The sequence below is a fragment of the Amblyomma maculatum genome, unplaced genomic scaffold, assembly GCF_055883805.1.
Source record: "Amblyomma maculatum isolate TAMU_Amacu unplaced genomic scaffold, ASM5588380v1 scaffold_29, whole genome shotgun sequence".
In the NCBI taxonomy this organism is placed as follows: Eukaryota; Metazoa; Arthropoda; class Arachnida; order Ixodida; family Ixodidae; genus Amblyomma; species Amblyomma maculatum.
The window spans coordinates 307,322-333,688 of NW_028146754.1; the positions used below are offsets into that span (position 1 = coordinate 307,322).

Below are 26,367 nucleotides of genomic sequence, written 5' to 3' on the forward strand. Positions count from 1 at the left end.
TGGTTGTATTGTCTGTTTCATCTAATGTCACCTCAGCCTGCCTTTACACAGGTCGGTTTTAGCCTTCAAATTGACTTTTGAAGATTTCTTTCGCCACTATGGTTTTTATTTCGTGTTGATATTTTTGTTTTGTAAGTTTTTTTTTTTTCATATCATATTCCTCACATTCTTTGTCACCTTTGCATATCAGGGTTATCAAATTTAATCACTTCAGTGCATTTTGTAAACTTGACATTTTTTAAGCGGCTTTTATCACATTTGACGTGACTGCAACTGAAGACGGTACCAGTGGAGCAAGTGGAGGAGGAGGGGGGAAAGGAAAAAAATGACATTTTTAAACGTGTCCTTTCCGGAATCAATTTCAATTGCAAGTCCAGCGTGTGTCCTTGTGCACTACCACTATACCTGAACTCAAACTAGTATCTGTTTGGTAGTCAGAAGGATCACTTCACAGAACGTGTGGTGATCAGGCTTAAACAAACCGAGGTTCTTCTACGGTGTGCTGCAGTACTTTGCTCATGTTCCCCTTTGAACGTGTTTTATAACTGAAACCAAGAGCCGCACAAGTACTACAATGAGAGCAACGCTCTTTTTTTTCCAGTGCTTGGCGAGCGTAAGTTTTCTTCTGCCACCGGAATAAATTTCAGTTGCAAGTCCAGTGTGTGTCCTGTCCGCCCACCCGCAGTGTGTGTTCTTCTTGTGCGCTAGCACCATGCCTGAATTCCTTCACCAACTAACCCAGTTAAGAGCATTGATAGTTTATGAGCTGGTTAATATAGTCTGAAACTCCTTAAATAAATCAACAATATATTTTGTTCATCTGTAGTTCTATGTTTTGGTTTTCCAGTGCGTAGCGAGTGTAGGATTGTTCTCAATGGCCCTTCAGATTCCAATGGTCATTCGTGAACCTGAAAACTGTTGTGTGGCAGCGGTCAATCCCCATCACGTTTGATGTCTACCGACTCAATGGGCACTGCAACTGCCCATGTGACAACTAATGTATTACTTATACAGATATGATCATCCACACATTGGCAGAGTGATACAAATTCTTCATAAGCTATCATTATAAACAATGTCCATTAAACTGACAAATGTCTAGTTTTTGCAAGTGATGTCATTTTTAGTTTCACACATTCATTCTGGTTTCAAACATGAGGAGTCTCAATTAAATTACTTTTAGCACTTAACCAGCACATTATATCAAAGTAAATGATTACACAGTAGCAAGAATGAATGCCATAGAGCAAAAGTTCTCGAACTGCTTCTGCGGGCTGCTCTCTCGGGTTCCACAAGCTCCCACTGGGCTTCCTCCTCCCTCTCCCATGCCCACTGCCCCTGTCCCATTTCTTGAAACCTATTTCAAAGCATTAGATTTTCTTATTATAGCTTGTTCCTCAGTTTCATGCCATCAGTGAAAGTACTGCATGCCTGCATTGTGGTTCCTTGAGGCAAAAAAGTTTCAAATCTCTGCTATAAAGAAATATGTGAAAAAGTGGTTGTAATTTTATGGTTGAGAAAAGACTCGCTTTAATGGCGCAGAACCAAAATGCAAAAGTGTAGGTGACATCAATGTAATAGATCAAGCGACAGCAAGCTCTACAGAATTGATCCCTGGTGATTTTTTAGGCAACCTACAAATAACTGCCGTGCATTTCCTTATCCTCATAAAAAAGAGACTGAATGCTAGGTCTTGCAATAGTTGTAACTGATACAGAAGATTACGCTAATTAGGATAACTTGGCAAGCAATAAGTGCCAAGTTCCTATTTATGTTCCAAATGGTCCCTTATATGCATTCACAATGATGTGTGAGCCATATACAAGGTACATATCTCTCATCACTAGATTGTGCGTTCGTGGTGCACCTGCCAGGCTGATGTACCGCATACTTCCTGAGGACTGAACAGAAACAAGAAAAAACAATGGCTGCAAATCTCACACACCCTAAAAGCAAAGTAATGAGGGGTCAGCACTCAAAGCATTTGTTAACACTGCTGTTCTGTTGGCGATCCCAAGAGGGACAATATAAGCTGCCCCCTTTTGTGTTCCAAGCACCCAAACATCCATCGAAGACAAATTAGTAATGGCCTAGTTCATGCAAGGAAAGTTTCCACATCTACGACTTTGTGTCTGTATATATGCTATTTTGTTAAGCCACTGGATTGCACTGCACTTGCTGGTTTATGTCATTAGAAGTGAACATCTATACGAAAGTTAAAATTTTCAGTAACACTACCATGAGACTGAAAAGGAACTAATGAGTATAATACCTTAATGGCCTATTTTAGGAATTTTGGTGTACAAGTCTCCAAAATGTTGGTTGCGCGCAGTAAATGTGCCCTTGCATGTCGATTGTATCGGAGGAGCTGCATGCATATTGTTACCTGGAAACGTGGGACCAAAGTGATGTGCTCACTGACGAAGACGACGACCGAGGAACACGGGCACGACAAAGCGTTGAGAAAGAGGACGACGCTATCAGAGTGGACACTGCACGGCTACTGAAGTCTCAGCGTCGAGTTCAGCGCATCGCAGTGCTGTTACATTAAGTGCATCCCCGTAACATCTTGCTGGAGGTCGCGGGTTCGACACAATCCGACGCTGGATCTCCGCAGTGGCCGTCACCTCGGAACCATCACGATGACAACCGACGCGGCTCCATCTAACTCCGCAACTCCAACTGTCGTCGTAGCCCACCCCCGTGATCCTGGCCCATTCTGCGGTACAGATGAGGTCGATGTCGAGGACTGGCTTTCGCTTTATGAGCGTGTTAGCCAGCACAACACGTGGGACGCCACGCTGATGCTGGCCAATGTCATCTTCTACCTTACTGGCACGGCACGCGTTTGGTTCGAAACGCATGAAGCAGAAATACCCTCCTGGGATCTTTGCAAACAAAAACTCCGTGGCCTCTTCGGAAAACCGGTTGGCCGTCAACTCGCCGCCAAGAGGGACCTCGCCAAACGTGCCCAGACATCTACCGAGCCTTATATTACGTATATACAAGACGTTCTGGCCCTTTGCCGAAAAGTTGATAAAGACATGCCAGAACCTGATAAGGTTGGGCACATCCTCAAAGGCATAGCCCACGATGCCTTCAATTTTCTACTCTGTCGGGACTGTGCTACGGTTTACTCCGTTTTGCAGGTTTGTCGACATTTCGAGCAGGCCAAACCCAGACGCATTGCACATCGCTTCGATCGGCTCCCCAACACTGCCCCTACCTCCACGTGCGAGGATCTGCCGACCCTAAGGCAACCTTCCAACACTGAAAATGTGACACGCACCGTTCGTCGTGAACTGGAAGCGCTCGCTCCTGCTGCATCCAACCCGCCCTCCTCGGACAGCAACCTAGCAACGATATCCCTCATTCAAGCCGTCGTTCGTCAAGAGATTGCCAACTTGGGCGTCCCCTAGAGCCACACCGTGGAACACCACAGTTCGAGCTCCGTCCCTCCCATGGTCGCTACCGCTACACCCCGCAACACCTACGCGCCACGCTACCGATACCGCAATCCTGATGAGTGGCGCACCCCTGACGACAGGCCAATCTGTTTCACGTGCTCGCGTATTGGCCACATCGCTCGCCATTGCCCCAGCCGCTGGACATCACCACCTCGACGCTTTCCTTACGTTGACCGCTACTCCAATTACGGTCACCCCCGTTTCACGCCTCGTTATGAGCCGCCCCGCACCGATACTACTCCGCCTCCTCCTGTGTCCAGTCGGTCTCCTTCCCCTCCAGCCCACCGTTCCAGTTCACGTCTTCCTAGCCGCAGTTCTTCGCCGTCCTCTGCCGGCCGCTTCACGGGAAACTAGCCAATGCAGCTCCCGGAGGTGACTCTGCATTGGTACCCCGACCTGGAAATCCTCTACTGCCCACTTCTTCGCCCTGTAACCTCCTCTCCCTGTTCGTGGATGGTGTTCCCGTCTCTGCCCTCATTGACACTGGTGCCCAAGTCTCGATCATGAGCTCATCATTTTGCCGCCGCCTCAAGAAAGTACAGACCCCCGCCGCTTCGCCCACCGTTCGTGTTTTCGGTGGCAGTACTGCTGCCGTCACTGGGCAGTGCACTGCCCGAGTCACCCTTGCCGGTCATCACATCCCTGTTTTGTTCACCGTCCTCAACCAGTGCCCTCACAATGTGATCCTCGGCCTTGACTTTTTAACTGCCCACTCTGCCCTTATCAACTGCTCCAGCGGCCTTCTTCGTTTGGACCTACCTGTCTGCTCAGAACATCCTCCATCTGCACCCCGCCTTCGCTCCACTGAGTTCGCTCGCCTGCCCCCTGACTCTGCTGTTCACCTACCTCTGTCACCTTTCCCGCCTGTGCCTGACGGTGACTATCTTTCTTGCCCTATCACCGAGGTCTTTCTTGACCGCAACGTCGTTCTTCCTCATCTCATCGTACGCGTTACACAGAACAGCAACTACCTTCCTATCCTGAACTTCAGTCTGTCACCCCAAGTTCTCCCCGAAGGAATATCCCTTGCTACCTTGTCCCTTCTCACAGACTGCAGCATTTGTGCACTCACTCCTGGCCCACATTCAAGCGTCCTTCCAACACCCGTACTCTCCACCACAATTACCGACCCTATTTCCGCAATGATTGCCTCTGACCTCAGCCCCCAACACGCTCAGGACCTGCGCAGCCTTTTTTTATCCTTCTCCGACATTTTGACTTTGCTGCCGGTTCTCTGGGCCAAACGTCAGTTGTGACTCACCGCATTGACACCGGCGATGCAAAGCCTGCACATCGGAGGCCTTATCGTGTGTCCCTTTCTGAGCGCCAAGTCATCCAGCAGGAGGTCGACAAGATGTTGGGCAACGATATCATCGAACCTTCGAACAGCCCCTGGGCATCTCCTGTCGTGCTCGTTAGAAAGAAAGACAACAGTTGGCGCTTTTGTGTCGACTATCGACATCTGAAAAAGATTACAAGAAAAGATGTTTACCCGCTGCCGCGAATAGACGATGCCTTGGACTGTTTTCATGGAGCCCGCTACTTTTCCTCCGTCGACCTTCGTAGCGGCTACTGGCAGATCTCTGTTGACGAACAAGACCGCGAAAAGACAGCTTTTGTCACACCCGATGGACTTTACCAATTTAAGGTTATGCCTTTTGGACTTTGCAACGCCCCTGCTACGTTTGAACGAATGATGGACTCCTTACTCCGCGGCTTCAAATGGACGACTTATCTAGGTTACTTGGATGACGTGATTGTCTTCTCGCCCTCGTTCGAAGGCCATCTTCGTCGCCTTTCTTCCATCTTGGCACTTTTCCGCCGTGCCGGACTTCAACTGAACTCAAAGAAGTGCAGTTTTGGTCGCCGCGAACTTAAAGTGCTTGGCCATTTGGTGAATGCCACCGGCGTGCAACCCGATCCCGGCAAATTTCGCGCAGTCAGTGCGTTTGCATGTCCCCGTTCACCCCGTGATATTCGCATTTTTATAGGACTGTGTTCTTATTTTCGCCGGTTCGTCCCAAATTTTGCCGCTGTTGCTCGTCCTCTCACCAATCTGCTGAAGAAAGGCGTTCCTTTCTCATGGGGACCAGAGCAGGCTAACGCATTCACCACCCTCATCGCTATTCTCACCAATCCTCCTGTGTTGGCCCATTTCAACCCGTCTGCCCTAACGGAACTTCGCACCGACGCCAGTGGCCACGGGATTGGTGCCATTCTTGCACAGCGACAACGCGGCCAACATTGCGTTATTGCCTACGCCAGTCGTCTCCTGTCATCAGCAGAACAGAACTATTCTATTACGGAACGGGAGTGCCTGGCTGTCGTTTGGGCCGTTGGAAAATTCAGACCCTACTTGTTTGGCCGACCCTTCACTGTAATTACCGATCACCACGCCTTATGTTGGCTCTCTTCCCTCAAGGATCCTGCTGGCCGCCTCGGCCGCAGGGCACTGCGCTTGCAGGGGTATGCCTTTTCCGTTGTATACAAATCCGGTCGGCTTCACCAGGATGCAGACTGTCTGTCCCGTTATCCCGTCGATCCCCCTTCCTCTACTGACCATGAGTCGGACCCCTGTGTCTTCTCTATATCGGACTTTTCCCACGTAGCCGACGAACAGCGGTTGGACCCAACCCTCAGTTCTCTTATCGACCGCCTCCGCACACACAGCCGTGACTCTTCCCTCGCCCTGTTCTTCCTTCATGGGAATGCGCTATACCGCCGCAACATGCGACCTGATGGCGCTGAGCACTTGCTGGTCGTTCCCCAACACCTACGCTCTGCCGTTCTCGAACAAATGCACGACGCCCCTACATCTGGTCATCTTGGCCTCTCACGCACATACGACCGTGTGCGCCGGCGTTTATTCTGGCCTGGACTCTACCGCTCTGTCCAACGTTATGTAGCCGCTTGCGACCTCTGTCAACGCTGGAAGAAACCCCCTGTGCTACCACCTGGACACCTGCAGCCGATTGCTATCCCAACTAAGCCATTTTCTTGTGTTGGCCTTGACCTCCTAGGGCCCTTCCCCGAGTCCTTGTCGGGAAACAAATGGATCGCTGTGGCCACCGATTATGCCACGCGGTACGTGATCACTCGCGCCATTCCAACCAGCTGCGCCACAGACGTTGCTGACTTCCTTTTGTACGACGTCATACTACACCATGGTGCTCCCCGTCAGCTACTTACCGACCGTGGCCGCTGTTTCCTTTCCCGAGTTGTTGAGGAAATACTTCGTTCTTGCTCCGTTCTTGCTCCGTTCGGCACAAGTTCACCACTGCGTATCACCCTCAGGCAAACGGCCTTACGGGTCGGTCTTAACCGCACGCTCACCGACATGCTCGCAATGTACGTATCCGACAGTCATCGCGACTGGGATATTCGTCTGCCATTTGTCACCTTTGCATATAACTCTTCTCGTCATGACACTGCTGGGTACTCTCCATTCTATCTTCTCTTTGGAAGAGACCCGTTACTGCCCTTCGACACTTTGCTTCCCGCCGCTGGCCCCGTCACAACCTATGTCCGCGATACCATCGCCCGAGCCGACGCTGCTCGCCAGATTGCTCGTCACAATCTCACCATTTCTCAAGAAGCTCAAAAACGCCGATACGACGATCACCACCGCGATGTGCACTATCCTCCCGGATCTCGGGTGTTGCTCTGGCTTCCATGCCGTCGTGGGGGGGTTGTGTCAAAAACTTCTGCCCCACTACACAGATCCTTACCGTGTACTACGCCAAGTGACCGACGTGACCTATGAGATTTCACCGCTCCACCCAATGTCACCGACTGCTACACCCACTTCCGAAATCGTACATGTCGCCCGCCTAAAGCCATATTACTCCCCCTCCACATCGCACGCCTAATACGCACTGGGACGTTGCCTTTTGCCGAGGGGGGTAGTGTTACCTGGAAACGTGGGACCAAAGTGATGTGCTCACTGACGAAGACGACGACCGAGGAACACGGGCACGACAAAGCGTTGAGAAAGAGGACGACGCTATCAGAGTGGACACTGCACGGGTACTGAAGTCGCAGCGTCGAGTTCAGCGCATCGCAGTGCTGTTACATTAAATGCATCCCCGTAACAATATGCTATTTTCATCCATACATAAAAATATTGCAGTGGCATAAGGCTCATGTTACTTGATACACTTCATCTTAAAATATGTCCCTCAGATAATTATTGTTCCTATAAAAGTTAAATCACAGATACGGGCTAGCATTTCCATCATATTAGTGCAGAACAGTTCACACCTACCTTCGTGATGTGTTGCTGTGGTAAGGCACCAGGGGCAGCCATGAATCCCATCCAACTGCACCATGTTCAAAACAGAAGCACGCGCTGGTGCATCAACTGTGCAGCACAGCACAAAGGCTCTGGAGCGGTGCACCGAAGTTCCATTTTTCCAAATAATTGGTTGCATTGAATTGAGCCCACTGACAAATATGTTTAAAAACTTCTGCATGTCAGGGTGTGTGTTACCGAACCACAGTCCAGCTAAAACAGGGTTCTGAAAACGAACTGCTGGCGGCAGTTCATTCACACAAATAGCAGTGGCCACACTGACGTTTTGGAGGATTTGAACACTGGACTTCTGTCTGTGTTTATTGTCAGTGTCAAGTTATCATTTCGCACATCTTCGTCTTTGCATCTTTGCACAGTTCTTCAAAATTCCAGTTATGATGTCAGTCACTACATCCGACCTTTTGGTTCTCTTGTGCAGCCCTTTTTTCAAGGCTCTGTTTTGTTCTTTAAATAAGTACGGCTAACTGTTTTTCTGGGTCCAATGTAACGAAGTACGAACCTAGGGCCTGTGTTTTGGACACCGGTTCTCTCATTCCACAATGTGAACATGTAGTCATAAAAACTTTGCATACGCTGCAAATATACCACGACTGAACCAGGTCGTTTTTTCTCACCGACCACAGCTTCCTGAACTCGTATTTATTGCGTGGCAAAACGTCAGTTCCTGCGATATTGTTGATAAGCGCGCAGAGGTCGCCCAATGACACCCAAGTAAGGCCAAGAGCCACTGCAAATGACATGACTATTGCAATCGCCCCTGCCTTCGATGTGCCGAGTTTGGGCACCTTTTCTGAGCTAAATGCAGCGAACACTGCTCCCAACAATTCTTCTTTAGTGAAGCTGTCCATACGCGGATCATCTTCACCCACGGAGCTATCTGCTGCGACGTCCGAAGATCAAGGCGCTTCGTCGTCGCCACCTAATGAGTCAGTGGCCTGGTTGCAGTCAGTATGGGCATGACTGTTCGCAACCGATGGAGCGCTATCACTATCGTTACACGGTCCGGGCAATGTAGCGGTCTGACCTTGCTGCGAAGTCTGCGCTGTTGGCAAATCGGCCTTCCTTTCACGCCTGTAAAATGTCGTTTCGGGCACACAGAACTGTTCGCTATCTTTACCGCGATGCAAATAATCTTTGCGTCGTTTCTTTTCAACGCTTGCCATGATGTATGGCAGCGCTTCCCGTACTGGCTACTATCGGCAACAAAAACATTTTGAACAGTTTGCACGCCACAAAGCAGACACAAGGAGGATATATAAAACTGAGCAGACACAAGCTATATGGCAGATCACTGGCTGTCACTGGCAGACACGCTGAATCATTCACGGCCGTCCAGTGGTAGGGACATATGATACGAGGTGTTTCTTGGCTGTAAAAAGTAGCCAGCGCCGCTGTACTGCTACTACAACTACTACTACTGCTACTACTACTACTACTACTACTACTACTACTACTACTACTACTACTACTACTACTACCACTACTACTACTACTACTAGTGATAATAATAAAATAATAATAATACAAATAACAACAATATAAAATAGGTATTAACTCATACAAAATACAAAATAAATTGGTAGGGAAGCTCGAGTCGTAAAGTATTCAGGCATCAATTTTAATTTCTTCACAGGAAAGGAATTCAAGCGCGCGCATTGTCACGCTTGCTTGTTCTGTGTACAGCTGACCCGTGCCGAAGGGAAGGGTGGACGGTGGGAGTAGTTTTTATGGTGTTGTGGGGTTTAACGTCCCTAAGCGACTAAGGCTATGAGAGACGCCGTACTGGAGGACTCCGGAAATTTTGACCACCTGGGGTTCTTTAACGTGCACTGTCATCGCACAGCACACGGATACCGCTCCGTTTCGCCTCCATCGAAACGCAACCGCCGAGGTCGGGTTCGAACCCGGGTACTCTGGCACAGTAGTCGGCCGTCTTACCACTGCACCACCCCAGCGGGGCGGACGGTGGGAGTGAAGGCGAAAGCGGAAAGAGATAGTCCGGTGCCCTCCACTATAATTTCGGCCACCTGATCTTTAAGTGCACTGATCATAGGGTTTTCAAGTATGAACTTCATTGTCGCCGACAAAAAGTAGTATACTCGAGTCGGGTTAAGCCGCTCGCGTCACGGGTTTTGCGCGGGCCCGAAGCAGATATTGTTATAGTGACTCCAAAGCAGCCATACGGAACTTCGAAATCGGTCTGTCCATACGGGTCTGTCGGCTGATGCCAGGAATATCCTTAAAAGCTACCGTGATCCAGTCCCTGGTACGACGATAGAACTGGTATGGGTTCCGGCCACTCGGGCAATCCCGGGAACGAGAAGGCTCACGATGTGCCCGAGGTTTCGTCGGCCGGGCGGTGAGTAACTCGTTTCCCGCGGGCGCGAGTGAGGGCTTGCTTTCGTTCCATGATAACTCGCCAGTTTAGCCTGGCAAGGCCCATCTTTCCTACCCCATATATATCCTCATATATCCCCAACGTTTGCCTTGGACTCGTAGTCTGTTAGCTCCTTAAAAATTCTATAATAACGAGCCACTCATTTCCCTTCATTTGTCTGGATGTGACTATATATAGCCGTGGGTTAGTGTCGCACTGATCGAAGCACGCACTTAATTGGAAGCGTGCATCTGGATTTGTGCGCAGCTTACGTGCCACGCGGCCGACCACGCGGACGCAAATGACCTAAAACTGCTTTCTTCCATTTTCCGCCCTCATAGATATAGCGCGGCATGCTGTGAGTTAAACCTCTATTTATAGTATGGATTGGACTTACTCGGGGACTATAATTTCAGGAATATCACATCACAGACGTGCGTCTTCGTTGTACAGCTCAGTTCCACTCAAGTCTGGAGAGCACCGGCCGCGGTAATTGCGCGCGCGATAGGTCTAATTGACTAAATCTGTTAAATATCGAAAGAGCGAGAGAGAGGTGGAAATGGACTTTATTTTTTTCCAACAGAGAGATGGTTCGGATGCATGGATGGGTCGATAAACTATGCATGGACATATGTCTGGTCAGCATATAGGCGCAGGCCGAGCAGTTATTCTTGGGTCTCGGCGGCAGCCTTAGCCAGTCGAAGCTTAATTCGCATTGAAGAACGGTCGCCCAGACGGATTTGATAATCCTTTCTATTCTGCCCGCATATTATTTTCATTCCTATAGTATAGGAGCTATATAATAATCATCCTCTATAATCATGCAACGTTTGCGATTGTGCATGACTGGCGAGAATCGGTATGTGAGGTTTCTCCTCGATATATCTAGGGTTCTATATAAGCCTTCCTGCAGCCCTTCTCGTGATTTGTTTCTTATGCTCTGTACCTGTTTCTCATTGCTCTATGCTCTCTGCGGCGCATGAGAGATTTCGGGCCTGGTTTGGTAACCGCTAAATTGTTGCCGTTTAATCAGGCGTCGGCGGTCACTCGCACTTAAGCACGCCCCACCCCCCTCTCCTCTTCTTTTAAAGCACCGGATCGCAAGTTACCTTTTATTTCCTCCGTAGTGATGACTTTTTCCATCCCACTGAGCAAAAGGCATTCCGTGCCTTTAGGCGCTTTGAAAGTGTGAGGTGGATGTGTGATTGGGTCGAGGAGCGAGAAAGACAGGAAATAAATGAACAAGACAAAAGACTGCTGGAGAGAGATACTGCCTGCGGTCCTCGCTTGGGAAAGGAGATGTGAACTACACGCAAACAAAGAGAGGTGATGCGGCGGCGCGGCCGCCGTCGGATGCCGTCTACGCAGGGATTTCCAATGGGTATCGGCTTGCTAGTAGGTAGACGCACGTACTATGATGAGCAATATGAGCAGGAACACGCGAGCGCATTGCCCTCGAAACCCACTTGTGGCGTTACGCTGGAAACAAAGTAGAAAAGGCGCCGCGGTTCCTGTTGGCACTCCGGCCTTGCTAGCGTTGCTGCAAAGCGGCAGCTGATTGCAAGACGCTGCCCGCTAGCTGTGATAAGGCGATTATGGAGCGCAGATCGCGGACCGTGCTGTTTGTACTTCTGCGACAAATACAGCTGTTAACCCTTGGTTTTCTTTGTGGGCCGTTGACCAGAAAATATTCATTTTGAGCGTGCTTGACACACACACACCCACATAGAAAAATAAAAAAAAGGTAGTAAACAGCGGTATTAGGCGCAGAATTAACACAGACGCCACTGTCCGCAATCTGCGCTCCATAAGCGCCTTATCATCGCTAGCGCCTCGCAATCAGCAGCCGTTTCGTAGCGAAGTGGGTTTCCAGGCTATTTGCCACGCGCTCGCATGTTCCTGCTCATATTGCTCATTATATAGTACGTACACAGGCTCATGCAACGTTAAAATGGTGTGGAGTCCCTGGCATAAGCATGTGTTTTCAAGTACTCGCGATCCTCACAAAAAATAATAAGAATCGTTCTACACTTGCCGGTCAGTGTCTTAGCGGCACCAATGCGTGCCTTATCGCGTCTTTACACAAATTCATTTCGCTCACCATCCCTTCCTCCCTCTCACTGTCCAGCTGCACCCCCCTGAGCGCGGTGCCCGGTGCGGACCGCACGCCCTCGCGACGCCATTGTATATGATTATTTTTTTTATTACGTGTTTATTTCTGCTTACGGTAGGCGTTTATCTTGCGGCAGAACTAAGTTGTTTCATAGATTTAGGGGTAGGAGAGCGGTTAAGGGTGGGGGTGAGGGTATGGGTGGGGGTGGGGGTGAAGGTTGGGATAGATATGAGGGACCGGTGTCCACTTCTTCCTCGAGGTAGAGTCGTCCCGAGGTCGGCTCCGCGAAGTAATGGCCTGGTCCTTCTTCTTCCTTGAAGTAAGAAAGAAAAGTTCGCCAAAGCCGGGTTGCGTCTGATGGCCCGATGTGCGATGCGGGATCGACCCATGCCTGCAGGGTTGCAGGTCGAAGCCCGCCCAGGAACTTGAGTGCTCTCTCCCGTACTGCGTCAAAAGTAGGTAAGCTCCACAGGAGATGTTCGACCGTGCCTCTGGCCGGGCATGTCGGGCACTGAGTTGTCTAAGATTTTGATTCATGATTGTAGCCGCGGCCGGGTTCCGAAATGACCTCCAGCGCTGTATTCTCGCGGATGGTTTCTTTACAATATGACTATATTTGGTTAATGAGCGCGAGCAGGTGAACGCCAAGCTATTTTTTTTTACATGCGACATATGGTTACAGGTTCAAAACAGGATGAAAACAAATGAAACACGCGTGAATGTGTGTATATTATATGATAGCCACATATTAAAATGAAAACACCATAATTACACTCCCCAAAACACGTTCTGCAGCTGATTTAATTGGCACTGCTGGTCCTTGACAGCTGAAATTTTCAACTGCAGCTAACCCCATCGTAGCTATCGCACTAGCGTTGAGAAAAACAGTGACCGCTCCATCGTTCACTTCTAGGCTTCATTACATAAGTCAACCTTTTTTTTTATTTATTTGTACTGCATCATCGGCCAACGAGACCCTGGACTGAGGGTCCCCACCTGCTGACTGAACAAAATAAAGATGTTCTGTTCTCATTTGACCATATCCTTCATCCTTCATAACATTCCTCTTATGCCCCGAGGCAATAAACATCGCAAAAGAAAAATAAATAAAACGTGCATTGGTGCATGTACTAATTTAGCTAAAAAAACACAATATTCGTTTCCGAAACCGAAATAACTTAAAAAAGATATAGCTAAATTAGTGGTCGCAGATATCTTAGCGCTTATCGTGCACAGTACTTTTTGAAGAAAAAAAACTGTTATGCACAAATAAAAACAGGATTTTAGCGTTTTAAAATACGCACACATATATTGAGCGCAACTACAGGTCTATGGACAAAAAAAAGAAAAAAAAAAGAAGCTTTAGGTCACAATCTACTCTACTGCCCTGCTCTAGGCACTCTTACTCTCTAGGTGCAGGCCATGCACGCCACCACGCAGGCTTAGCTAGCTTAGCGCTCTTAGCTCAGCCAATATTTTAGCAGGCTTAGCGCACTGTTTTGCATAGAACCGGCTGGAAGATTTTGTTGTGCTGAGTTCTGTTAATTGTGTGCAGGCTCCGAAGAAAAGTCATCATGTTTGCATGCGTGCAGTATATCGAAGACGGCTAACGAGCAGTCTGACCGGTTGAACTAATCAAACAGCTCCGTCCGTCTAGTGCAGAAGACTTCAGGAAGGACCAAACTGTTTCTGCTTATTGGGTAGATGATGATGGCAGCAGTGAAAACTTTTACCCTGCAACAATCACTTTGTTGGCAGGTCCCTTATAAAAATGGGAACATCCTTTGAGTTCAATGTGAACTCAAAAAAGTCGGAAGGAAGCAACTTCCTCTGAACTGAGAATTGGCTACTGATTTTGAATTCACAGTGAATTAACTTTCTCTGACCATCCTGTGAATTTCCTGTGAATTTCCTTCGAGCTCCCAGTGAACAGACCATTGTCAGTTTGAGTTGAGTTCACAGGCAGTGGCCAATTATTGGTTCAAAGGAAGTTCAAAGGAATGATGACTATGGGATATTTGGTGGATGTTCGAAGGAAGTATGTTCAGACTGAAACATTTGTTTGTATGAGCTTATATTTATTTGAATAGATGTACTTCCTCTGTTTAGGCCTTGCAATTAGGCCTGCTTTCGAAGACCCTGCGACAAAAAATCGGATCACTGCCCACAATCCCAGTGCAAACATGCGCAACTGCTGGTGACCACCTTGGCCAGTACTCCATTGAGCAAGCAGGTGTAGGCTGCAAAAAAAAAAAAAAAAACATTAGAAGCATGACTGCAATGAACAAGCTAGAGTCCATCCAGCCTTCCTTAGGTTTTGTAAATTAAATATACAGAGCACGGACAGTGTGAGCGCCATGCAGGCACCACAGCATTATGTATTAAGGCAAGCATTACGGCCCTGACCATCACTGAAAAGTCAGCTGTTTGGACAATATTTCAGAATGCTCTTGCATCACATGCACAGGCTATGAGCTCGAGGACTTACAGATAACAGCATCCAATTTTTGGCAGTCCAGTGCCTTTTTTGGAGCTTCTTCCTTGCGGGCATTGCAGACACAGCCATAGAGTGAGCTTTCTTCGAGTTCTTCGGGTGAGAACACAACCCGCACCAAGTTACACGCAAACTTTGTTGCTTGATTGCCTGCACTGAGTTTCATACGGCCAATCAACTGCTGATTTACCATAATATTGCTGCCAATGTGCACCTGCAAGAACAAAAAGCAAATATTAGTACTATGACCAGTATTGTAACATAAAACAATATTCCTTGATATGCAATAAGAAAATGAAGGGGCTTTACAAACAACAAAAAACTTAGACCAGCTTCAGAACATTCAAAGAAACCCCAAAACGCATAATTAAGGTCATTTGTTTGCAAGTAAAAATACACATTCAAGAAGCCGTACCTTAACATGTACAACAATGAAGGCATGCAAAAACTATTGGATGTTTTTGACACCTTCCCGAGCGGTGTTTTGATCTAATTTTGAATGATGCCAAACATCTTTTACATTTTTATTAGCATAACCTGACAATTCTGTACTATGTATTTAAGGTAACTAGCCAAAAAGAGGGTACATAATGCTCCGCAAAGGATTGAGCGCTAATAGTGCATTGCTATAGCAGAAGAAAAAACAAGAAATAACAGATTTTTTAATGACATAATTTATGCTTGCATTTCAACAATAAAAAAAAAAAAACAGATTTTAAGTCAGAAAATAAAGGGAGTTACTCATCATTAACATTGCAAAGGCCATTAAACGCCAGTTTAGACAGAGCACAGTGCCCACATTGTCACCTCCTGTTTAAAAATACTAACATCCTTTTCGTACATCAGAAGCTCTACCAATTAAAAAAACTGCCAATGAAGGTTTAGTAAAAGCATGCACTCCCTGCTCTGTATGTGCTACTTTGAGGCAACATTTAGTTTCCAGCTTGCACAGGTAGCTTTCATAATTTAACCCCTCAAGCGCTTTGGACAAGCAGCTCGTCCTTGTAAAGCTGCCCTCAAGCCATTTTGGACGAGTGTAGCTTGTCCTTGCAAGATAGATCCTCACCCTGAGAGTTTTAGGCGAGTACAGCGCTCCTCTGTGGCTTAGGTGATGCGCCATTTGACAGATGGCACCACTGACCCGTTAACTGCTTTTTGTTCTACCGCTTGAAAGCCTTTTAAGCAGCCTTAATGAGAAAAATGGTACCTGGTAGAGGCAACGCATGCACTGTTGGCCCGTCATCGCGGGAAAGAAGCTTTTCTTCATTGCCATCCTCGCCATCCGAAGATGGCTCAGACACCAATTTTTGCATTGTTATGGGAAGCGAAGACAACAGTGATGACATGAGTAGTTCTTCCGACAAAGATGATGACAGCTCAGACGATACTATTGCGAGTTCTGTGTCAGTGGATGAAAATTGACATTCCGATGAAACCCCCTGGGCTTCCATTCTTGGTCGTCCCTTGTAAAACATTTCCAGTTACCTCGCTATATGTTACTCGACTAGATTGCTGCTTATTGGCGGGCAGTTGATTTTTCACGTAATGAGCAATAAACTTCACTGCGCTCATTTGACTTAGTTTCTGGTTCAAATATTTTTGTCTCGGATACCTCCTTTTTTATTACACTACCAATAGAAACCAGCAGTAAAAATAAAAACTAAAGGGACACTTAAGCTCCGCCTTTAAGGGTATGATGCGACCAGTGTAGGCTACCACCCAACATATAAAGCCCTGCTTTAACCAAGCTGTGTCAACATGTCTGCGTAGCCTAGGTGTAGCAAGCCTGACTCAGCATTGAAGAGCACTGGAATGTTGATTCGTATTTCACCTTCCCACCTCAAATGAACGACCGGAATTAGCAGCTCCTCCTAACTTTTGGATATCATGTGGTCTCGTTAAGCCACACAAATCATCGAAGAATGTGTGTTCGGCCATGCCACTTGCCAGCGCCATGCTCTTGATGTTTCATTCACAACACAGACAACAAATTTTCATGGAATGGGGCCTTTAACGATATCGTAATTTTCAGCAATTTTAGCTAGAAATCTCGAAATAATAGTGCTCAAGGGGTTAAAGTGAAATTGAACTATTGTTGGATCAGCTTAAGAAGCCACAACTCCTTCTCAAAGGAGACCCTCCTGGCAGTACCATGGTGGTTAACTGCCTTTGACTTGCCAGAGTGACATTGCAGGTGGCTGTCAGGTGCAAGTGGATTATCTGCACATTAGCTTGAATACCATGATGACTGGCCCAAGTCGCTAAAATGACTGATTAGAGGAGCACCAGCTGCGTCATTCGAGTTGCAGTGCAAAAAGATGGCCTTCCAAGATCAATAACCTAAGAAATTGCTGAATATTAAACAAGCTAATGGAAATCTCTTTTCTGATGAAAAGGGCTTTGCTATAGCCCAAGCGAAGTATGCTCAACAGGAAGCGTAAACAAAAGTAACCTTGCACTTCCGATCACTACAGCTTTCACAAAAACTCTTCCAAATCAAAGTACACACGAATGAAGTAACAGTCACTAAAATGAAAGGAAGCAGTTGGGATTTTTTTTCATGGTTGTTTTGACGAATTTAAGAAAATAGCACTGTCTGTCTTTTGTCGTTTCTATTAAATTGACATTCATTTAAAATATCATTATGCTACTAATTATGCAGTCTGTGAGCCCAGCCTCATAAAGAGCATCCCGGCCACGGCAGCCGCTTTTCAGTGGAGGCGAAACGCAAGGTGCCCGTGTGCTCTGTGTTGTCGGTGCACGTTAAAGAACCCCTGGTGGTCGAAATTTCCAGAGCCTTGCACTACAGTATCTCTCATAGATTGAGTCGCTTTGGACATTAAACCCTAAGAGCCAACCAATCATAAAGAGCATTGCTTCTTGCCTATCTATGAATTCAGTGACTGCTGACTTCATTCACATGGATAATGAGCTCCTCGTTTCCCTATCCCTGCACACTTCTCAATGGAAGTGCATGACTTGTGGCAGTGCTATCATAAAGCTAGAACCAAGTTCTTGTGTGACCCTTAAAAAAGTTTCATCGAGAAAGGCAGTAATGAGGACAACCATGCAGACACTAGACTAAAGCAACTAACCTGAGCCTCGGTTGGCGGCACAACTGCTTGTGTTGTACACGCAGCATTATTAACGGATTCCGTCAGCTGATTGACCAGCTCAGCAACATCTGAAAAAAACAAAAAAGGAAAGCTTAAACAAAACATACTATTTCATCACTAGCAGCAGCAGCCCATGTAACATTCACCACAGGAGAAAAGCCTTTTCTTTGCCCTTGACTGCATGACCAACCCCTTTCTGTCACCAAATGCGCCATTCAAAATTTAGCTGCTAGACACTGGCATCACTCACGCACTCAAGGCGCCCTATCAGCGGTACATAATCTAGGGGATGCTGATAGCAATTGATGAAGCCAATGCTGACATCCCACTTCTAATCTCTTTGTTCGCTGTGGAAATGCCTGGGTTGAATTAACTGCGGAGGACGTTGTAACTACAGTGCAACTGACGGGAGCTGCTATTGCTTAGAATGAATTCATGGGTGCGGATGATGATGCTGAGATAGCTGTGAGCGCTTTAACAGAAGTTAGTCAGATCGCATCCCTGAAACAGTTTGCAAGTAGCAAGGGCCTTGAAGAGGTCAGCATGCAATATACATGTATGGCGGCAGCAATACGCCATACATTTGGACAAAGGCTGACACTCGAGTGTGTAGCTGATACTCGATAGCCCATGCTTCACCTATCTCGTGTCTGTCTTTCGTGTCGACATTTGCTAACATGGTGTAGTGACCGAGTTAAGTTAGGCAGATTGCTGAGCTAGGTGCCGAGCTTGCACAAGCATAAATTTCCTGTTGTGAAAAAAAAAACACCACCTAAGTGACCAAAATGGCACAGGAAAATGAAGCGCATGCCATAAGGACTCCAAGGTCCAAGACAGGACGAGGCCACATATGATAATTTCATACAAATTTAGATTTTTTGGTGTCCCTGCTGCGCTCATTCTAGATGCACCTCATCATTTGCAGGAGACTCTGAGGTTAAAATCTGAGGGAATCGAGGGTTCCATTCAATACGCCGTCCACAGTAATGCAAGAGCACCACAGACCTGCCGCAGCCGTCTGGCTACAACTTATACCCCATGAATGTGTTTGAACCTAATGCAGCTCTCCGGGTTCACTGGAGCGTTGTTGTCACCGACCACTCCAGAACAGAAAGGAACCCGATCCCGCGCCTGCTTTTCGGCCTCGGCTTGAGCAGCACAAACCAGCACAGGTGCTCACCTTGAGTGGCATTTGTTTACCATGCATTTTCATGCAGCTATCACATACGACAACAGGCTCAATCTCAGATGCATGCTGATCCCAAGCAATGACATGTGACACGCAAGTCACTGTAACACAAACAAAGCATGCTTGCAGAGCAGGCGTGGCAGCAGTTCATCTGCTACGTGCACTGCAAGCATGGTGGTTGGTGGAGTCATGCAGCAGCGCCACGGTGTAGCTGAGCACTACTGTACACCACCTATAATGTGTTGCAAAGACAACTACAGGAAGAACACCGATCCTAATCCTCAGTGTAGGGGGAACCTTATTGCAGCAACATAATCTTACTGGTGCTTTTACTAGGACGTGCTACAGACCAAGAGGTCTTATTCATTTAAGAGTTAGCACTTGAATTTGTTATGCTTTACATAGCATCTGGTGACACAGCAAATAATTTCAGTCTCATAGCAATGGAGATCAGCATTCCAATGGCTCCAGAAAAAAGCGATCACATACCAAGCATCTGACGTGCTTCATCTCTTGCGGCCTTATATTTCTTCATTCTTTTTTTTTTGCAGACTCCACTTCATCCTCAAGCTCCAGGACTCTCTTTTTTGCATCTGTTGGCTTAGACATTTTGTCACAGCTGCAGTTTTCCTGCAAAACGACATGTGGCAAGGTCTATTCACTAAATTGTATTTGCACTCAAATGCATCATACAAAAATTATTCAGTATAACGCATTGTGCAGATATCTGGTTCCACACATGAGATTAGCAAAATAGTGACCAAATGAAGACCACTGACAAGAGAAACGTAGCATGGACACTGTTTAGGGTTCAAAGCAACACTTCTTAAGGAGGAACATTAGCCCTTGAGCAAACCTTGGCACATAAAAGGACACGGTAATGTTTAACTGCGAGCTGACAACATCCAGCATCACTACTGCTCAAGTGGGCAGAATGCCCAGTTGAGCAGTAGTGGACAAAACAAAGGATGCATTTCCAGAAAAACAGTTTGAGCTCCCACGCATACTGTAAAACATAGTCACTCTGCTTTATGGTAGGTTCATGGTGTTTTATGTCCCAAAGCGACTTAAGCTATAGCTATGAGGGATGCCGTAGTGGTGGGCTCACCTGGGGTTTTTTAGTGTGCAAATGACATCATACAGTACACCGTCAACTTGCATTTCACCTCCACTGAAATGCGGCCATGAATGCTGGGATTGTACCCATGTACAGTCGTGAGCTTTATGAAAGGGAGCCCGTGGCAGACAACCTCGTCCTGAACTGGTGGCAAAGCGCAACGGCAGCATTGAAAATAAATGGGAGAGAGCGGTGCTCTTCCACCTGTTGGCCGTACCCTGTGCACTGGGAGCAACTTTTAGATCGGCAGCTAAAAATCATTGCAGCATTATGCTTTGAAGTAGGATGGACAGTTGGGCGAGTTGGTACAATTGCATAGTCGATTGAACAGCGCGAAAAGACGAAACACACTCTCTTCTTGCGTGCTTCGTCTTTTCGTGCTGTTCCACCCACTAAGCATTATGCTGTTGGTAACTGATATCACTGCTTGCCTTGCTACGCTCTGACCTAGCGACCCAGCGTAGTCTGGTAACTCAGGCAAACGCGGCAGCCCAGGCCACTGCGGTCTTGAAATGGCGACTCCATGCACTGCACCCCCCCCCCCACACACACACACACTTTTTTGTTTTCCTTTTTTTTCTTTTTGAAATAAAGTTTTCTCTCTCTGCGCGAAATCTGGAGAATGGCTGGTAGCAAAGAAAGGAAGCATGTTTGATGCTTCAATAAAAAGAAACAAAGAAATGAACATGAAAATAAATGAATCCGACAAAACGTTGGGCGCTTTTATCTGCTTAAACTTCAGTCGCCTGCAGCTGTAAAAGCGTCCGTTTCGCTGCTACGCTACCTGTTGTCTCGAAACGAGCACCCTGGGCATCTTTAAAACTTGTTCTAAATCAGCTTCAATAATCAAGGAGCTGCCATTCTCTATGCCGCACCGTACCGAGACAACGGTGAGAACAAGATTTTTTTTTTTCTTACGGAGCCCAAATTGGAAGCCTACTCCTGTTATCACGAAACACCGAGAAATGCCATTTGCTGTGTAAACAGGGAGAATCAGGTCCACGTAACGACAGCTGGCGCGTTTATTCTACTTATTTCCGCAAATTCTGTTCATTAGGCTTTTTTTTTTTATTATCATTTCACGTAATTCCCGGAATCAACTGTCTGTCTACCCCGTGCACCATGTGCACTACTGTCACCTGCCGGTTAACACAATGCGGTCGTAATGCGGGCATGTAAACGACTTCGCGACACGACTCACCGCGAGTAGCAAAGGAAGGTGTTTTCACCGGTGAACATTATTACGAAAACGAAAAAAGACAAGAGACGTTTGACTACTTACCCACTCCGAGGCTGAACGCAGGAGAGTACGACCTCTCCTTCCATTGGACATGTAGTACTCCTTGGCGCAGAATAATCTTCCAGTATTTTGAATTATCGACCAGTTTCGCCTGCAGTTCTTTTGATTGTAGGTTTCTTACGGGGTATGCGTACCACTTCTGAGCGGTCGCCCATTTAACCAAGACGTGATCGGCCATTTGCACTACTCACGCTGTGAAAACACGACGAGCACAACGAACGCGAACAATCAACTTCCTACAGTCATGAAACACATAGTGAAGTATGCCGCCGGCTGTTCTCACGAAAACGATAGCGCTAGAGTCTCTAGCGCCATTTCGAACGAATCAAAATTTTAAATTCACTTTTGCAAATTTAACAAACTTTTAAAATAAAAACTATGATTAAAAAATAACCTTAAGAGTTAGTTTTTTTACTAATGATATGTGATGCGTAACAAACGCAAATAATTTAAGCAAATTATTGTCACTAGCAGCAGCAGCGCTCTTTTTTTTTGCGGCGGAATTCTTGTGGTGCGTGTCAATCTTCATTGGTTTTACTCAACGTGAGAACGTTGGTTTTACTGGCAGTACTTGGTAACCTCGGCTGCGTGGGCTTCTTGTGCACGATGGTACCGGCGTCGCCGACGTATTAATTGCTGGTCTTTAAACTGTGATAGGAGGTAAACGAGCTTGACTGTCGTGAATAGTGTGACATCCGGCACTAGGCACATCGTGAAGTGCATTTAACCGCAGGCTTTTGAAGCCGTTATCGATGGTGCTGCGATAACCGTCTACACGTCGCCTACCTGTGGCACGCACTGGAAATGCCACCACGGTAAAAGCGTACTTGCGCGACGTCAACGTCGCGCCGTACAGAGGTGCACTAAATCACGACGGAAGCAGGCCGCGCTTGCTAACAGCGTCGCTGCGAGCCAAGCGTTGCCAGGCTGCAGTGCCGACCCAAATACTGAAGAACCCTACCAGCCCTACGCCGAGCTTCCTTGCGTACCGCGTCAGGGTGCAGAAGCAGCGGTCACAGATGTAGACGCCGTCTCGCGCATGCATCGCCATCGAAGCAGCGGGCTGCGAAAGCGATGAATTTGAACCACCTGGCATTCTTTAACATGTATGAAAATTCTTGAATGTGTTATATTTTATGTAAAAAAAGAATTCAGAGGGGCAAGACATAGGCCAAGTAATGCCACACACACAAAAATAAGCACAAGAAATGCGTGAAAAGAAAGTTATCTTTACACTTAAGGACAAAGGGAGGAAGGGGTGAATATTCTTGGTCCTTGTGTGGTGACTAAGAAGAAACTCGCGCTAAAAATAAGATCTAGCGCATGAAAAAAAAAAAAATAGCATGGATTCAAAATTAAATGAAAAAAAAATAAAATGATGTTTACTTGCACAGCAAAGAAACGAATGCGATTGTGTATATTTTGATAAATGTATGATTGGTTTATTCTAAAAAGTTCAGAAGTTAAAAAAGTGCAAGGGATACTCATGAAAGAAAAAAATGAGAAGTAGAGCTGAAAAGAATGAGCTTCGTATGTTTTCACTTAAGAACAAAAAAAGAAGGTTATGATGCATAAAGAGTAAAGGGAACTTACTTCCTCTTTACTTGAGGACAAACGAAGGAAGGTCATTATTGGTGTTGCCAAAGAGAGCCAGTTTAAAAATGAGCTTCCTTCTGTCAAAAGAAAGGAAAGTCTCAACAAGGTGAGTTCAAAGGAAACTTCCTTTAGTCAAAAGAAAGGAAAAGTCTATAGGAAGGCTGTTCAGGAAGCAAAAAGGAAAAACAAAGGAAGTAAAAAGGCAAATTCCATTTTCATAAGGGGTAAGCGTCATTTCATTATATCTGCATTGTTTCTCTGCTTGCGATGTTTCACGTACTTAGCGTTCACGTAACGGATGAAGTGCTAATTTCAAGATGTGTTATCAACAACGGGTGCGCATCCCGAATCTGCATACCTGAATGCTCGTGAAATAGCGGATACAGGGATACATATATAACCTTTAGAATAGATCCTTGATCAGATGGTCGAAGTAGTATCTCACGAATTACAATATTTACATTCGTCATTTATATTTTTTACTCTGTACCACTGCACTTTCTCTTTTGTCTTTCTTTGTGCCGTTACTTATTAAGATCACTTGAAGGCCTGTGAGGCCAGTTTCGTACTTCGAGGGCCTCAGTACCACGCTGCATTTTGGGAAAAATACAGAAAACACTATGGTAAGTGTTTATCTGTTGTTGATTTTATATGACACGTTTTTGAAGGGTGCTGAACGTTTCTTCTAAAAAAAAAGAAAAACGTGCTGCATTCATTTTATGAAGTCGAGAGTTGGACGAAAGCTCGTCTGGTCGGTGACAAACACATTGATGATGAAAAAAGAACGCCGACCAAATAAATAACAAAAACGAGGTATTCTGGCTCCCGTAGATACGGCGTGCTCGACAATAGCATTTGAATCCACTTTTTGTTTTTTTTTTGTTGTTTTTTTTTGCGTCGTTAATGCTTTTTTAGGTGCCTCGAAGTTACCAGTTTCTCAAATGTATACTTAAGTCAGTCAGAACAAGGAACCTTGTACAATATGCCAGGCTTTTTTTTTTTTACCAATGGGGTCTGAGGTTTACCAACGCATGTCGCAGTTTTTCTTGTCAGAACGTGGGCGGCATTGGCATTGAAGGTGCGCATAATGCATGCCAAGATTTGCTTATTCCAGGGGCATAGGGTACAGCAGCACGCTGATCTTCATGGGAGCGGCACATGCGTTCCGATCGTTTGAAGAAGGACATAGTGACTGATTTTTTGTTTTGTAGCTGGGTGAACTGAATTAAAGTTGAGGTATCTTCCGGTGTGGGTCTGTTTTCTGTAAACGCTGAATCTAAGCTTCTTGCTGTCCCGTTTTATCAAAAAGTCCAGAAAGCGACGTTTTGATAGAAGGCTATTAAGCCCACTTTATGTAAAAGCAGTCGTCTACATATGTTAGGAAAATTCTTGGCGGTGATGCGAATGTCTCAAGGGCTTGGAATTCGACAGATTCCATACTAAGATTAGCAACATTCACAGAAATAGAGGCGTCCGTTGATGTGACCTGATGTTTATGGTAAAAGTGTCCTTGGCAGACAAAATAAGCGTTATCCAGGCAGAACTGTAGGAGTCTACGGAGGTCCAAGACATCAATGGGGGTTCGTTTAGGTAGAGCTTTGTCAGCTTTAAGAGCAGCAAAGCAAACTTTACTGCCACATTGGAAGATTCAGTTCAGTTCAGTCGTTCACTCGTGTCCAACTCTTCGTGACCCTATGGACCATATCACGCCACGCTTTCCGGTCTCTCACTATCTTCCTAACATCACATAACTTCATCTGCAGCGCCTCGAGGATGCCATCTAACCAATGGAAGGTACCTCAACTTTAATTCAGTTCACCTGGCCATACGAAAGAAATCAGTTGCTATGTCCTTGTTTGAACGATCAGAACGCATCTGTAGCTCCCGCGAAGACCAGGCAATTGAGGTGCAATATAGGACAAAAAATTTCAAACAACAACTTCCCCGACCTAATTTGTGCAATCTGTCGAAGGACAGTTATCTCGCCCAGCACGGGAAACTTCCTTGTTGCCCTCGAAACGTGCTGCCGTGCCTTATATCTCCAGAAATAAATGAAGCCTTGTTGCGCATTATGCACATCATTAAAGCCCATGTCACCCGGGTTCTGACAACAAACTGTGACATGCATTGGTAAACGTGAAAGACCCTCTTCCCAAGAAAAAAACACCCTGGCGCAGCGTACAAAGTTATTTGTTCCGACTGTGACCACGTATACATTGGCAAAACTGTAAACGTCGTTAGGTGCCTAAAAGAACATAATTATGACGTAAAAAAACAAAAGTATTCAAATGTGATCGCTGAGCACGCCGTATCTACGGGAGTTGAAACGCCTTGTTTGTCGGCGTTCCTTCATCATTGTCAAAATGCGTTCAGTTTACACAACTGCGGAGTTGTAATAGATTCTTATATGCCTGTGGTAGTCATCTGGTCCCATACATGTTATGGTGCCTTTGGTACTATCATGAACAAAAATGGAGATACTACGGCTTCGGCGGAAGGAGCAGCTGCAGGTCAGACCGTATCGCTGTTATCTTGTGCTATGCTAGGTGTGAGTGTGCCCCTAGAAAGAGAGGTTATCAATGTCTACAATTTTCTAGTGCAGCACTCAGCTCAGAATAACGGCCTGGGGGGCGAGTTGGTGCATGATGGAATTGAACGGCGGCGCAACACGGAAACGGACACAGACAAGAAGGGGACACCACAAATAGTTGGTAGTGTGCGCTTGTGGTGTCCCCTTCTTGTCTGTGTCCGTTTCCGTGTTGCGCCGCCGTTCAATTCCAGCATTCAGCTCCTCTGCTGACGACTGGTTCACCTAATGGGAGTGTGCACTGCAATGGCACTGTGTAGGTAAAGGACCTTGTCAAGTGACCACCCAGCTGTAAATTTCTGGGATGAAATCAGCAGTTGTGGCTGGGGCCCTATTTTGTGAATTTGGGCCGACGTAATGTGTCTGCTTTAGGTTGAATCGCATGACTGACCATTCTGCCTGCATAACGTGTCACATGACGGCCTTCTTCCACGCCGCGAGGTGCAGAGCTGGCTTGTATAGGTGGAAAAGCCGTGCCCCAGTCTACTTCGTTGTGGCAATATCGCAAAATATTACAATCATTATTTCACACAGAATAAAGAGCCTGTTTGAGCCCGACACTTAGCACATATTCTATGGGGTGTTTGAAGAAGGGAATTGCTGTGCATGTTCTGCTTGCACGCATAATCTCAACAAAAGAGTTCAAGTACAAGCAGCACTTCATTTGTGACAAATGTCAAGCCCATTGCTCAAGCATGC

General features: G+C 46.5%; 1 protein-coding gene and 1 pseudogene across 1 annotated transcript; both read right to left on the reverse strand.

The window, feature by feature from the left end:
• The window catches only part of LOC146170883 (uncharacterized), a 574,420-nt pseudogene that overhangs the window by 7,407 nt on the left and 540,646 nt on the right, over positions 1 to 26,367 (reverse strand).
• LOC146170884 (uncharacterized) lies at positions 13,591 to 21,687 on the reverse strand. Its single transcript, XM_084586725.1, has 5 exons — positions 21,468 to 21,687; positions 19,558 to 19,698; positions 17,859 to 17,947; positions 14,758 to 14,977; positions 13,591 to 13,598 (listed from the first exon to the last, which is right to left on the reverse strand). The coding sequence occupies exons 2-5, from the start codon at positions 19,601 to 19,603 to the stop codon at positions 13,591 to 13,593; spliced, it is 363 nt and encodes a 120-aa protein (XP_084442851.1). The 5' UTR covers positions 19,604 to 19,698; positions 21,468 to 21,687.